General features: G+C 36.5%; 2 protein-coding genes across 2 annotated transcripts; both read right to left on the bottom strand.

Moving 5' to 3' along the window:
- Positions 1-801: 801 nt before the first annotated feature.
- On the bottom strand, positions 802-1,653 carry LOC136810930 (prolyl-tRNA synthetase associated domain-containing protein 1-like). The gene has a single exon (XM_067067516.1). The coding sequence runs from the start codon at positions 1,581-1,583 to the stop codon at positions 1,077-1,079; it is 507 nt and encodes a 168-aa protein (XP_066923617.1). The 5' UTR covers positions 1,584-1,653; the 3' UTR covers positions 802-1,076.
- Positions 1,654-1,865: 212 nt separating this feature from the next.
- Positions 1,866-13,516, bottom strand: LOC136810932 (uncharacterized). The gene is made up of 3 exons (XM_067067517.1): positions 13,226-13,516; positions 2,360-2,415; positions 1,866-2,028 (listed from the first exon to the last, which is right to left on the bottom strand). The coding sequence occupies exons 1-3, from the start codon at positions 13,473-13,475 to the stop codon at positions 1,957-1,959; spliced, it is 378 nt and encodes a 125-aa protein (XP_066923618.1). The 5' UTR covers positions 13,476-13,516; the 3' UTR covers positions 1,866-1,956.
- Between the last annotated feature and the right edge of the window lie 1,558 nt (positions 13,517-15,074).

Genomic DNA, 15,074 nt, shown 5'->3' with positions numbered 1-15,074 from the left:
CTTTAGGCGTACAAACTTTCGCAAGCAAAAAAATTCGCGAGGACGTGAAATCGCGAAATTCATGACATTTACTTTCATAAATTTAATGGGAAATTCGCGAATCAAGACATAAAATTGAGAATTTTCACATGAAAAAATGGCCAAGAGGAACAAATACTTCTTGAATTGGCTTGAAACATTTGTCCTTTGACTTATTGGTCCAGCGCGCAGCAGAATGGACCTTTAAAAAGCAACTGATCGAAAAGATTTTGTCTTTGTGGAGCCTGTGCGCGCAATAAATTAACAAGTCCAGACTAAACCAACCGCCGATCTAGAATTTTTGCCTCGCCTACCCGTGCGATGTTTGACCTATGTTTTGGATTGAATTGGTAGTAGAGTGAAATTTCCCGGTTAGATTAAAGGGTTGTTTCAGGTAGGGTCAGGTAGGGTTAGGGCTAGGGTTGGGGAAGGGACTTAACCCCTGGTTAGGGTTTTAGCCCCCGGGTAGAGTTTGGAGTAAATACCATGTTTATAAGGAACTTTGAACTCCGTATTGCAGTTGTGACTCGATGGCCGAGTGGTTAAGGCGCTGGCGTTCTAATTATAGGGGCTTTGTATATAGTAGGTTCGAATCCCCTAAGCGGCAAAAGTTTCGAAATTTCGGGAAATGGAAGGAAATTTTTTTGCGTCACTTAAGGAACCCGGTACGAACGACATTCGGTTATTGCCACGTCAGCTGGACCTTCACGGCGCCCCGGCTTCTTGTTAGTCTTTTAGCAGGTCAAAACGTGCCATAAAAGGTAGTTTGTAATTTTCCTAAAGTTAGAGTAGAACATTATTTGTTTTTTTTAATTTAACAATTTTTTTGTGATAAATACATGATAAAAATTTGTCTTTCTATTTGCTTTAAGAAATAAATAAGGTCCTACAAAATTTGTTATGAATTCTACGATAATTTCTAAAATACCTAAAAGTTTTATAAAAAAACATTAAAATTTGAAATCTGATTGTTTTGATGACTGTGATATGCATACAATCCCTTAAATTTTTAATTTAAAACAATTATTCTATTCATATGAAAATGCGTTAAATTAAGTTCAAGCCAGTTCAATGGTAATAGGTTCATGTTTGGTAGATTCAATAAATTTTTTAAAATCCGATGACGTCATTCCGAGAGTCGCCGTATTTTCCATTGGATGGGAATAAACCATTCGATTCTCAGCTAACAAATCAGAATCCACGATCAATCGAACGTCATTATTCGAATCATTAAAAATAGCCAATGGGGTTGCACAACCTTGAGCTACGCCCAATTTTTCAATCATGATTGCTTCGTCAGCAAATCTTAAGCCCCCTGGAGCACCAACTGTCTTAGCTACTTCAGCTAATTTGACTTCTTTCGAATGAACAGCTGTCAACAGCCATAATTTCTTTTTCTTGTCTTTCAAGAACAGATTCTTGGTGACTAGTCCATCTTCGATACCGGTTAAATGTTTCATCATCTCGTCAACCGTAAAAACAGCCGGGTGTTCAATCACTTTATGTTGTATGTTGTTGTTGGTTAGAATTTCCATTAATGCATTGCGTCCTCGTCCAGCAGCCATTTTATTTTTCTATTTAAAATTTTATTTCTTATTATTTTCACTGTAGAATAAACAAAAGCAATAATAAGTAATTACATGAAAGAAAGGCTTTGGTCAAAGCAAATTTTCGTCAATCGATCCCAAATTAAATTTAATTTGTATATAATAATATCAGAATGTTGTTATAATTGAACTTGAAGAATTCGAAGTGGCTTGCCACATCCACGATGAGGTAGACAATTTCAGAGAAATTTAACTTTTTTTATAGGTTGTGGCTAACTGGTCAAAATAAACAAAATAATGTTTGTGTTATTAACTGTCTGTTGATACAAAATCAAAAAAATTAAATCTCTATAATACAGAAAAAATTGAAAATTAAAACATTTTAATGGAGCTAATTTTTTCCATCAGCCCAGTCCATCATTTCTTTATACCATTCTTCTTCCATGGGTAGCATTTCTAAAGCCTGGAAATATACAGAAAAATCCATTCATCCACTACATTTCATATGTGATGTAAGAGAGGTTGGTTTGATCGATTTTTAGTCTGAATGGTAGAATTCAGTAAATGGTTGGACAGAAATTCAGAATTTTAAGGTCAAGTAAAGTCATTTCGATCAAGAAAATTGCAATTAGCAGATAATTTGTTGAAACTTAAAAAATGACATATTAAAATAATCAAATTTTCTAAAACTCTTCATCGAAAGTTGGAACTTCAAAGAATATTTGGATGTAAAATTTTGGCGACTGAATTGGTTTAGCAGTTAGGAATTTGTAGAAATAAAATAAAAATCTTACGTTTGGTGGAGGTGGAACATTCCTTTCGTATTTTGAGCCTCCTGGTGCTTTTGGATCTGAAACAAAAACATAAAAATTATCAAAGATAATCAACACATCATTTCGATAGCTCTAATTTCAAATAAAGAATAATTCGGCTCTTTTGTCCATCGATTTCCAACGTTACAACAAAATTTGTCAGGAGTAAAAATAAGACAAAACAACTGGAGTAGACGTTAATCAAAATGGTAGTGCCTTCCCCTAAGCTAAAAAAGGACTATTAAAAATGGTTCTGTTCATCATATTTTCCACCGATTTTCCAATGCAGAGAAGCGGGAAAAAATCTGAAAAAATTGTTCTTTTAACAACTTTTCTCTATGGCTCTTCTCTGCAGAACAATGAACACATAAACAAAACAAATAACAAATAACAATTATAAATTATGTAACAAAAGGTCTATTGGATGATTAGATGATTCTATTTTATTCCAGTCTGGAAATTGCGGCATGTGCGCCGGAGATATCCGGCGCAGACTTGAGATTGGTCTTGGCGCATTGACGCAGAGGAGCTGGCGCAGAGTAGCTGGTGCCAGATTTACTCTTACTAATGTACACTTTAAAACAAAGAATACCCCATGCTATTGAAATTGTTTATTTCACACAGGTTATATCAAATTGTTAAGCATAAAAAGTCACTTTCAAAGCCAGTCACAAGCCCCCTCAAAAATTTTAGCGGCTGCAACGAGCTTGGGCTGCCTTTGGCGGCAGTTCCCTATTACCTTTTGGTGCAGCTTTTAGCTACGGCAAAAACGCCTCCCATGCAACACTTTCCACCTTTCCAGACTGGATTTTATTGCATCAAATTAGATTTTAATATATTCCCTGTTCAAACAAGAATTCAACGTTTAATAGACCTTTTCGCCTTTCCATCCGCCATATTGAATTGTATGCAAAAATTATGGTGGCCGAATTACCGTGGTGAAATTACCTTAGAAAGTATGCAAAACATATGCAAAAAGAAAGTATTAATATAAAACTTACATGCATAATTGGCATTATATTTTAAAGTGTAATCTTGTAGAAGAAAGATTAGATTTGCTTCTTTTGAAAACTAGAAATAATCAAATTCGCTCATCTCTTAGAACAAGCACTTCAAAAAACCATAACATTAGACATAAACTCAAGCTGAAAAATCACCCGCGAAGGACAAAAATATTCCTTATTCGGCTGACGATAAATTATTCTCCTGGAAATAGAACCGTCAGACGATCAAATCAAAACATTGATTTGAACCCGCTGAATGTGTGACGTCATAATTACTGATTTCAATTTGCGTGTTTCGAAAGTTTGATGTGTGTACTCCGTCTTGGTGGAATTCTTTAATGGCATGAAAACAGAATATGCAATGTCTTTAAGAACAAATTTCTAAAAGGCTTTTGTTGTTCTGTAAATATTTCTTTTTGGATTAAGAAACTCCATCTTTTATTGTTCTAATGATTATAATATTTTTGTATAAGATGCTTTTTTGAATTTTTAATCTTTGTGTAAACTTGCATATGTTTACATATTTTCCAACTAAATCCAACCACAGCTTTTTCGTTCCTCTATTTTTGCATACAACATAGTGTCCTCCCCCCCCTGGATTCAGGGGGGGGATGGGTTTTGAGGTCAAAAGGACGTATAGGGGGGAAAGAATTTTTTTTGAAGCCAGGGTGGGGAAAAACGAGGGGGGGGGATGGAAAATTTTTATTCTAGGCATGGGGGGGAACTCACCAAAATCAATTCAAAATTGAAAAACATCTGGTTTTATGAGATGATATAGCATAATGCTTAGTTTTATTAATATTATGGTTTAAAAACAACCATCCTTTCCATTTCTTCTTGAATTAGAACTATCTTAGGGAAAACAATAAGCGTTAAGTTAATCAAATTACAGCTTTTTAATTTTTTGCTTGAGGGGGGGGGGACAGAGAAATTTTTTGAGGCAGGGTGGGGAAAAATGAGGGGGGGGGGAGTGGAAAATTTTCATTCTAGGCATGGGGGGAAGAGACCCTGAAGGACACTATGTACAATTCAAGATGGCGGATGGAAAGGCGAAAAGGTCTATTGTTTTGATCAAATAACATGTTCCAAACAAAGAAAAAGAAAAAAATTTGTAATTTTTAATTGCTCTTGGGAATAACGTAGCTTGGTGTTGTAACAAACCAAAACAAGTGGCTCAAGCAATCTCAACCGTGGGAGAATTTTAAGAATGCAACTGCACCAATTGTAAATTTTAACTGTGCATTGCACGCTTACGGCCTCGGAAATTAAGCGCACAATTAAGAGGATTTCCCCCAGCCAGATAGACTGACCCTGGGAGTTGGCAAACAATATCATACTCCAGGATGCAAGTGAAATTTTTCAATCCGCAGACCTAGACTGGGGTTCGGTTATTATCAGTTAGGCAGTTACATCAATATGCCAAAAACATTTTGTTCAACCACCTTCACTTCAAAATAGGCCACCATAGAATGAACTTCCTTTTATAGGATGAACCATATTCATGTGGCTTTCAGCCTTGCACTCCATCACAGAGCCTATTTGAGATATTTTACTAACTAGCCCAGAGAAAAATTTTAAACCTTTATTATTTGAATGGGCTCTTCCAGAAAAAATCCGTTCATGTGGGGTGGAGGATATATTATTTTTTTCATGAATTACCCCTGGACATTTTGATTTTTAACCCCATGGACACGGGTTATACCCCTGGACAAACATCAAATCACCCCCTTGGACACAAAAAATTACCCCTGGACATTGGAATTTACCCCCTGGACAATGCAATTTTTTGGTATTTTTTCAATACCCCTGGACAATTCATCCTCCACCCCCCATGAACGGATTTTTTCTGGAAGAGCCCAATGCATGCCTTTTTAATACTCAAATCTAAAAAAATTAAATTTTTTTAACTTGGTCATTAGTCAAAAAAGTCATTAAAATTGATTAGCCTCTGTGATGGAGTGCAAGGCTGAAAGCCACATGAATACAGTTATGGTTCATCCTATAAAAGGAAGTTCATTCTATGGTGGCCTATCTTGAAGTGAAGGTGGTTGAACAAAATGTTTTTGGCATATTGATGTAACTGTTAGGGTTAGGGTTGGAGCTCAAGAGTCACAATATAAGGCTGAAGGCCTTCTTAGAGGCATTCGTACCCAGAGACTTAACTTTGGATCCCGTAGGGATCCTTGTAGGGGCACCGGTAGGGTTGGGAGCTTTCTTATTTAAGGTCTGTAAATTACACGCTATAAATATTTGTGAATGACAGCTTTCTGTCATGTCTTGTTTGCGCAAGCGGTTAGGCATTGGGTTTGTAAACCAAGGTTGCTTGTTCGAGCCGGGTCGGTACAGGCAAATTTCAGAAATATACTAAGAAAACAGTTAGAAACACTGGAGAAAGACAGAAAATCAGGATAGAATATAGGAAAGTAGAAAATAGGGGGAAAATAAGAGACAATGCATCCTGGAGTATGGTATCGTTTGCCAACCCGCAACCGCTGACCCTGGCGTAGCAACTTCAGAAGATTTTTCAAATTTTAATTTTTTTTTCAAAACCCATCCTATCTTGTAGAGCTTTGAAAAAGAAAGAAAATGAGGGGTCATAGGGGGTTGGTCTAAAAAGCAGGGTAGCCAATTGGGGTAGCCAATTGGGCTAGGTTGTGGGGTACCTAAATATTTTACAGACCAGAATAGAAATACCGAAAATGAATGCATAGAACCACATTTTACTGACCAGGGAGCATGAATCTGATTGATACTTAGATTGATCATGTATGATTCCAAAGATAAACAAAGATATAGATTACCACGTGTTAATGCACGAGGAGTAAGAAATAGAGCTTCATTATAATAGAGCTATTTCAAAAGACCTTTTGTACCTATTATAAGCTGCCATATTTAAAAATTTTGAAAGGAATTAATTGTTTGAAACATCTAAACATGATTTAAATTAAACAATAGATTCAATAACAAAGGATTGTTAAGATATGACAAGATTAGAGATCATATGGCCTAAAGGCGATTCCAAAGCTATTATCATCAAATTACAGCTTCACGGAAATAACAATTAAAAACACAAATAAAGTCTAAATCTAAAATATTAAAAACTGTTTTGTATATATTTTTTATTCGGGTCTGTAAATTTTCAATCGAAGCCAAGAAGGAAGACAAAATGGCGCCAGGTCTCTTGAGAAGTAACAAAGTTCAGTACATTTGGAAAAAAGGCTATTGTGGCTGAAGTTCGAAAGGAATCTTAAATTTTATTACATGCAATCATTAACAAGATGTTGTAATAGTTATTTCCACATTAAACAGGTTTCAGATTTCAAAAGTTTAGGCAAAAAGAGGTACCCCATAACCTAGCCCAATTGGCTACCCCATTGGCTACCCTGCTTTTTAGACCAACCCGGTCATAGGCCTCCAGAGGATAAGTGGTTGTAAAGATATTCAAATTTTAGTGTCAAAACTTTGACTAAAAATGTCAAAAAAAAGGTTAGAACATAGTGGTCTAAAGAAACGGCTATTCTTTTTTAGAAACAACCTTACAATCTAGTTTTTATATTTATAAAAACTAGATTGCTGACGTGTGGAAAGGAATGTCGGCGTGACTGATCCTTTTGTTTCGATAATAACATCAAAGCGGGAACTAATTTTCTTCTTGTTTCTTTCTTTCCTTTTTCTTTCTCATAACTTCAAGCTTTCCCTCAGACTCTCCCAAGCGTGTTTAGCTCAAGTGGTTAGAGCCTCTGTTTCAAAGCATGGGTTTCCCAGTTCGATCCCTCTGGGTGTCAAATTTTCCAATTCTTGATTTTGTTTTCGTGCTCATCACTTTAATTTTGAATCACATTTCATGGGAGTGAAGAGATATCGACGGGTTATGTAATGTTAATTGCTATTAGTAATTACGCGTTCAATTCAAATCTATGATCTGTTCCCTCTTAGTGAGGAGTTTGATACCCTTATAACAACCGTATTTTATAAGCATTAAATACTGAAATTCAAATGACAATCACGCAAGAAAGATAAGCAAACGATTGGATCAAGTGTCAAACATTTTGACCCGGAAATCAATTATCATGCTCGCTCATTCGCTGGCTGAAAGTGAAAGTGAAAGTAGTGAAACTGAAACTGAAACTGTCAGTCACCAAACGCAGACGCAAAGGCCTATACCCGTTCTTCTATATCTCAGCCTTGAATAATCGCTTGTGGTTAAAAAAAGATGGAAGAAAAAAACAACTTAAAAAAGTTCTTATTAAGTGATGCTATCATAGCTTATCTAAACCTTACACAGAGAGCGGAGGTAATATATGCTAGTTACTTGTTTGATTGACCTTCATTTTAATAGAAAGAGAATTAAAATAAGAAATTTGAAGAATTGAAAAATTTGACACCCAGAGGGATCGAACTCGGAAACCCATGCTTCTGAGACAGATGCCCTAACCACTTGAGCTACCTTATTGGTATATATTTTCGCGTGTTACCAATCGAAAAAACGTGTTTCGCGTGTATTAAATTTTGCGATTGCCGACTTCTGGAAAATTTTCGCGTGTATTAAATTTTGCGATTCACTAAACTAGGTATTTTCAGAAAGTGGGAATATAAAGCAAGAAAAAGACTGATTTTGCTTGAAACACAACGTTTTTGATGTAAAAATACTAACAAAATACTAAGAAAAATGTTTTTGCGTGTATTTAATTTCGCGATTTTGTAATTTTGAAAAATTTAAACAGTATTAAATTTCGCGAAAATTGACCAAAAAACTCGTGAAATTAAGTACCCGCAAAAATTTGTAACACGCGAAAATATATACCAATAAGGTAACCACGCTTGGGAGAGTCTGAGGGAAAGCTTGAAGTTATGAGAAAGAAAAAGGAAAGAAAGAAACAAGAAAAAAATGAGTTCCCGCTTTGATGTTATTATCGAAACAAAAGGATCATTCACGCCGACATTCCTTTCCACACGTCAGCAATCTAGTTTTTATAAATATAAAAACTAGATTGTAAGGTTGATTCTAAAAAAGAATAGCCGTTTCTTTAGACCACTACGTTTTAGGAAAATAGCTTGGAAAAATTTGAAAAATGTGTCACAAAAGAAAAAAAAGAAAATTTCCAGTCATGCTTCTTCAATTTTGCATATCTCTTTTTCTAGTGTAGCTAGAGACCTGAAATTTGGAGGGAGAATTTTTTGATGGTGTTAGAATATTATTATATAAAAATATTTGTAAAATATTTAGTATATTTATCAAAATAAAGAAAGATATATCTTTTTTTGAAAAAAGAAGACATTGCATTGTTTTATTTTTGTTTTTGAAGAAAATTAGCTTGGAAAAGGTTGAAATGCAGTCAGGAACATTTGGCAAGTTCCTGTACGCGCCCACAATAAAAAAAATCACATAACCGCACTCATAAAAAAAATACGTTTGCATCTTTTTTTACCATTTTTTGCCTAGACGATATAGCAAACATAATTATAAGCAGACTGTGCCTTTAATTGGCTGTAAAAAATCTTTGAGCGGGTAGAAAATTCCCCAACTTTCAACAATGATAGAACACATCCATTTAAACAAAATTAACCAGCGCATTTCTTATCTTTCTACTTTTTCATCTTCAATGTAGCTCTCAAAGTCAAATAGAATTAAGCACATAAGATATTCTTATAATTGAGAAATGTTGTTTGTGCTTTCGCTACGGTGGAGTGCATGACGTAACTCGCGCAGCAACAAACTCGCCTTCTGTTGGCTGATCATATTGGGCGTTTTGGCGTTACCACCCTCGAAGCGGCGGGCGACACCTTTATCATTCCGCAACTCTGTCCACCATTTTAAATGAGTTAACAATAAATTCAAAAGGGCGCCCTCATCAAGGAAGATCATTTGCTCTGGTCTCCGGCTTTGGGAAGTAGTAATGTTTTCGATTGTTTTTGATGGAAAATGGTAAGAAACTTAAGTTTACAAGTGTCACTTAATTTTGCTGGCTTATAGAATGGCAGGATCCTGGATGGTTTCCCTAACTGAAATGAGTCAAAAAATGTGGTAGGACCCATTTTCAAGGGGTCGTTGTAAAACATGGAGTAGCTCCATGGAGTACTCCAATGGAGTACCTATTGGAGTACTCTAAAAATATTGCAGACCAGATTTTAGATCGCCGCGAGAGGAAAATAAAGACCTGTATAATTTTGTATTTGCTCTAAAACCACTCTGTAGCAAGAATGTTGCTTTCATGTTGTTCTCTTTTTATATCCTTTCATGTCATCTGCATCACATTGAGTATGAAATTCTCATATCAAAGAAATAAGTTGGCGGACTTCATTTATTGTGATTGTCTTATTATTTTGTTAATTGAAGTGTATTTTGTCAATAAAATGACAATGAATAATTTAATGCTCTAAAACCCCTCTGTAACCTCTCTCACAGACTGTCCCCAACTGCCATTTCATATCCAGCCATACTACCTGCATCATATTGAGTATGATAAAAATTCATTTTGGAAATGTGTTGATAAGCTATGTACTCTATGATTGTCACAATATTTTCTTTAAAAAAGTCAATCTGTTGACAAAAGGACAAAAGAAAAATATTGCTTAAGAAAGCTCTAGTGCCCTACTGGTGTTACATATATATAAAGTTAGATTACAGTCTTCGACGGGTTATAGTTCGTCATTTTTCAGAATTTTCAAGATTTCAACTCTCTCAAGATTCACTCGTTCGCCAGCTCTTGCGGTGAGCGGTCATGGTGTACGGGGCTTCGAACCGGGTTATAGTCCGACTTTTTTAAATTCTCATTCTTTTCCCACTCTTTCCATCTTCTTCTTTGAACTGTAAAATGTGTGTGAGAGCCACAGGGTTGGATAGTGGCGATCCAATCCCAGTTCCTTCCCATCTAGTATGCTTTCTACAACGTTGTGGCAGAAACGTGTCAAAGGTGTGGCAACTTTGTCTAGTAGAAAGTACACTTCTTTTTTCATTGTTATTTTAGTTTCTTTGGCTGGTTCCGAGTTTAAGTTTTAGTTTATTTAATATTTGCGCGCGTTTCATACTTTCACTAAACACATCTTTTTACATCTTTTTATCTGTGGTGGTGTCTAGATAACACTGCTTGGCCTACCTACACAACCCTATTTCCATCATATAGGAGGATATTTTCACAAATGGCCGAAATCCTGTGTAGGTCGAAAACTGAGGAACAGATAATGTGTTTTTTTGAAATATTTCTTGACTCATATTGAGTTACTTCTTTCCATCTTAACTCATATTGAGTTACTTTCTTCCTTAAAGTCATTTTAGATCACTAGTTTTACATTGACGGATTTCTATGTCATCATATTTTCCTTTTCTTCTCCAACCTGATTGATTTTCTGTGAATGTTCATTCTAGATTTTTGTTGTATTTGTATTGTCTTTTTGTTTTGTGGGTTTTTGTCTTTATTGTTTCCATTTTGAGTAGTTGAAGGTTTTATACTTCTAGACTATATATATAACACATAATATTATATACAATTACACTGATATTATATGTATTATTATAAAGTGTTTGATATATCAGAGCTATTCTGCAAGCTAAATCTGGTCTTCTAATTGTAGAATCAACAAAGATTTTTTAGCAGAGAGCGTGCGCTATACGAGCTTTACTGCCAGAAATGATGGTAGCCATTTTTTCACAAACAAATACTTGGGAAATTCTTTTGATTGCTATAAATTGGCAGTTTACAGCTGGTGGAAAAGGTTCATTATCAAATTTATGTTATTCATCGCTCTGACAGGTATTTTTGGGGGTACTCCATTAGGTACTCCATTGGAGTACTCCATGGAGCCAATCCATGTTTTACAACGAACCTCTGGAAATGGAGGAACAAAAACTTATGAATAAAGAATAAGTTTTTCTGAAAGAAGAAACCCAAAATGAAAAGAAAATCCATTTTGGCAGAAATAAAAACTTTTTTTTGGGACATTCCCATGCAAAAGAAGCAAAAAAGTGAAAAAAACTACATGAAAATGAAAGAACTAAAATTAGCGAATGTGATTTTTGAATTCCTCACCCTTTTTCTGATAATCATACAAAGTTTCAGCCTTCAAATACATTTTCCTCCGTTTCCAGAAACATTTGTCATAGTGTCCTCCTGGGTTGGTTCCCCCCGCTAAAAATTAAATTTTTTCTCCATTCCCCCCTCTTTTATTTCCCCCACCATATTTCAAAATTTTTCGGTTCCCCCCTCTTTTTTGAATTCCCCCAGCTATTTGAAGATTTTGCGGTTCCCCCATATGGTTAACATAAAAATGCCTTAAATCAAGTTTGAAATTTTGGAAAGCTTGAAAAAATAGCCTTGAAAGTGCTGGAAAAATGAAATTGTATTGAAAAGTGGGTTTATCCCAAAAGATTTGCTGATTTTATTGCTTAAACAGGTTTTGCAACAAGATCACCTTGAGATCAGTGAAGTTCCCCCAGTCAAAATCTCCTAAATCTATGGTTTTCCCCCCTCTTTATTTTCCCCCAGCAAATTTCAAATTTTTCATTTTCCCCCACACTTTGAAAAAAGGGCCAAAATCAGAATCCCCCCCCTTTATAAAGGGGGGGGAGGACACTATGTTTGTTCATCGATAGTTGCACATTTTTTTTCTCCCATCGGCAAACAATTTCCAAAATGTTGCAAAACGTTTGGCATTTTACCAATTTGCGGTCTAGCCCATGTCCACAGTGTTATATATTGCTGGAAAGCTAAGATCAGGCGGCCATCGAAAAATTGTTCTAATTGCATCACCCGCCCTAGCCTGGGAATCCAAGCTAATAATTTTAGAAACAACAAAAAATACCTCACCTCACAAAGTTCTAAAATTATAGAGCTTGGTGCAGGTAGATTAGTCTGACACAGAATGTTATAAACAGTCTGTGTGTGAACCCTTGTTGACAGACTTTCTGAACTTTGGAAACCCATGTAAACACACATAATCAACTTACCATAAAAACTCTTTCACAAGTTCTAAGGACTTTCAAAACTACTAAAAACCACATCAAAGCATCAGCCACATGTATTTAGACATCCAGCCAACAGCCATTTTGTTTCTAAATGAATCTATGTTTTCATTTTCATTTGTTTTCCTTTTTCTGCAGAGTCAGCTTTTTTCCATAAATTATGCGCGCGCATCGAAATTATCAAAATGCGCGCGAAAGAACTGCTAAGTAATACGCCGAAAGCTGGCCAATCAGGCCGAACCTGCATTGCAGGGAAAAATGTCCCTGCAGGCGAGTTACCTGCACCAAGCGTTAAACCAACAGCAAAAATATCATAAACTAGACTGTGAACAAAAAGTTTAACGCTTGGATTCCCAGGCTACACCCGCCCGCATCATATTTTCCACTTTTTTTCCGGTGCGGAGACGCGGAAAAAAAATCTGGGAAAAGCATATAATATCTATTCTTTTATAGCTTTTTTCTCAATCGCTCTGACGGCCATCAAAAAATTGTTTTGTTCACGTCGTCACCACCCGTCTCCAAATTACTGAAGCGATTTTCAAAAACCCTGGAATTTTTCTGACCGCCCGTCCGCCTGCATGCATTTTTAACACCTGTTGCAACGCGAACAGAGCATTTTTTCGATGGCCGCCTCACGGGCTTTCATCTAGTAAAAACCGGAACGCTTTAGCATACATAGAAAAAAAGTTCGAAGGGTTCAAAGTTCACGGAAAAATGAAACATTTGGTTTGACGTCAACGAAAGTTGCATGACTTCTGGTTCTGGAGTCGCTACCCTGGGGGGGGGGGGGCTAGATCCTGATCTTCTATAAACGACTAGTTTGAAGTATTTAGTTATTAGATGCTAGGTCTAAATAATTGAAAACTGTATCAAAACAAATCTTACGGATGTATGGAGCTGGGTGACGCCACAATTCAAATTGGGCTTCTGCATCCTTGACAACTTTTTCAATCTGGAACTTGTCTGTTAATGATTTATTTTCATCAAACTTTTCGCGTAAAAGGACTGCCTGCTCTCTCCAAGCTTCTCTGTTCATTGTCCACGATAGTAAATGTTTCAATGACTTTCTATAGAGTCTAGTAACCCTTTGATGATGGGTTAACTGTCTGCTCAAAGCAAGTGGATTGACCGCCATCTTGATTCTTGTCCACTGAGGTGTTCCCGGAAAGAGTTACATCGGATCACCCAAAGTACCCTCATGTTTTTTTTTTATTTTCTTATCTCTGATCCTGTCTCTCTCTTTTCTGACTGTCTGAGTTTCTGAGACTTAGTTTCTCATTTCTGACTGAGTTTTCATACCTGTCAATCATTTGTCCATCAATTTCGACCAACCTAATTTTCGCACCGAGTGGGATTCGAACCACCACCAAAGAAAGACCTTCAGATTCGGAAGCCAGGGCTCTATCCACTGAGCCATCGCAGCACAGCAAATCCACGCAATTCATAACATGTTATACCAAACTAGCAAAAGACGGGGGTAATGTTATTATAATATGGGTAAAAGTACCCCTTTTTTAAACCTGACTGAAATTCGAGCCGTTACTAGCAACCCTGCGGGGCCCAAGGCGCCGAGTATGCACCCGGCACAGTGACAAGCCGTTACTAGCAACCCTGACCCTACCTAACTGTTAGTTAATCAATTCCAAACAACAAAACCCCCGGAAAGGTGACTATCAGCGATCCGTGGATAAAAAAATAAAAAAATGAAAAATAAAAAAATGAAGGTAACTTTGGGTGATCCGATATAACTCTCTCCGTTCCAGTCAGAGAAAGGTCCCATTCCGAAGAGTTAAAAAATGATGTAATGGTTCCTAAAGAAGACATGTGATTGGTCAATACTTGTGACAAAGCGATGCGAGCGTATGATATCGCGGACTAGAAAAAAGGAGGGAAAGCGATACGAGAAAATGGCTGAGAAATTTTTACTTTGTCATGTTTGTCAGTTGTTTTACATATCAAGAGAAAATAATATTAGGTGGTTAATTTCATGTACATGGTTGGGGAATTCACTCTGTTCGTCTTTCAAGGAAGTAACTGTAACTTGGTCTAATGTCGACACCCCTCCTCTCTAATTCCGACACCCTTTTTATCGGCTGAAATTGATAGATAGAGAGGTTAAAACTGTTTTTCTTTGCTTAGTGGTCAGAGAGGAATAATGCTTTTTTAATCAGTGATTCAAGCTTTCATATTATTCCTGTCTCTAAAGAAGGGCGGCGGAATTAGACGAGGGATGTCGATTATAGGGTATCTTCTTCTTATCTGGACAAGTATATACCGTGAGACTGGGTAACTTGCATCAGTGGAGGCTAACATCCAGAAGATCTCAATCGAATGGAATCAACGATCGAACTGGGCGAACCAAATCAAACGCAATCGACCGATTGAAATTGTCGATCGCAATCGAATCTCAATTGTCAATCGAACGTCAAAAATTCTGGGTAATATTCGATTGGTTCGATTGTTATTCGACTGGTCGATCGTCGATTCCGTTCGATTGAGATCGTCTGGCTTTATTCTTGCAGCTTCCCAACAACCAAGCTCTCAAACATCACAAGCCAAATGAAATTACTTTCGATTTCCCGTAGAAATTATGCGATGAACAATCCGGGGGTCAATGAATCGACGATCGAACGCAATCAAACGCAATCGAACGCAATCAAACATCAATCGAACGCAATCAAACATCAATCGAACGCAATCGAATATCAATCAAATCTGAAAATTGCGGTAATAT

The sequence above is a fragment of the Clytia hemisphaerica genome, unplaced genomic scaffold (assembly GCF_902728285.1).
Source record: "Clytia hemisphaerica strain Z4C2 unplaced genomic scaffold, Clytia hemisphaerica genome assembly, whole genome shotgun sequence".
Classification (NCBI taxonomy): Eukaryota; Metazoa; Cnidaria; class Hydrozoa; order Leptothecata; family Clytiidae; genus Clytia; species Clytia hemisphaerica.
This window is presented reverse-complemented; position numbering and strand designations above follow the sequence as displayed.

Bases quoted from the DNA above. Each gene is read 5' to 3' on its own strand.
- LOC136810930 (XM_067067516.1), bottom strand. From the start codon at position 1,583: ATGGCTGCTGGACGAGGACGCAATGCATTAATGGAAATTCTAACCAAC.
- LOC136810932 (XM_067067517.1), bottom strand. From the start codon at position 13,475: ATGGCGGTCAATCCACTTGCTTTGAGCAGACAGTTAACCCATCATCAA. The intron at 2,416-13,225 runs GTAAGATTTGTT...TTTTTGTTTCAG, and splicing joins TCACCCAGCTCCATACATCC to ATCCAAAAGCACCAGGAGGC. The intron at 2,029-2,359 runs GTAAGATTTTTA...GTATATTTCCAG, and splicing joins ATGTTCCACCTCCACCAAAC to GCTTTAGAAATGCTACCCAT.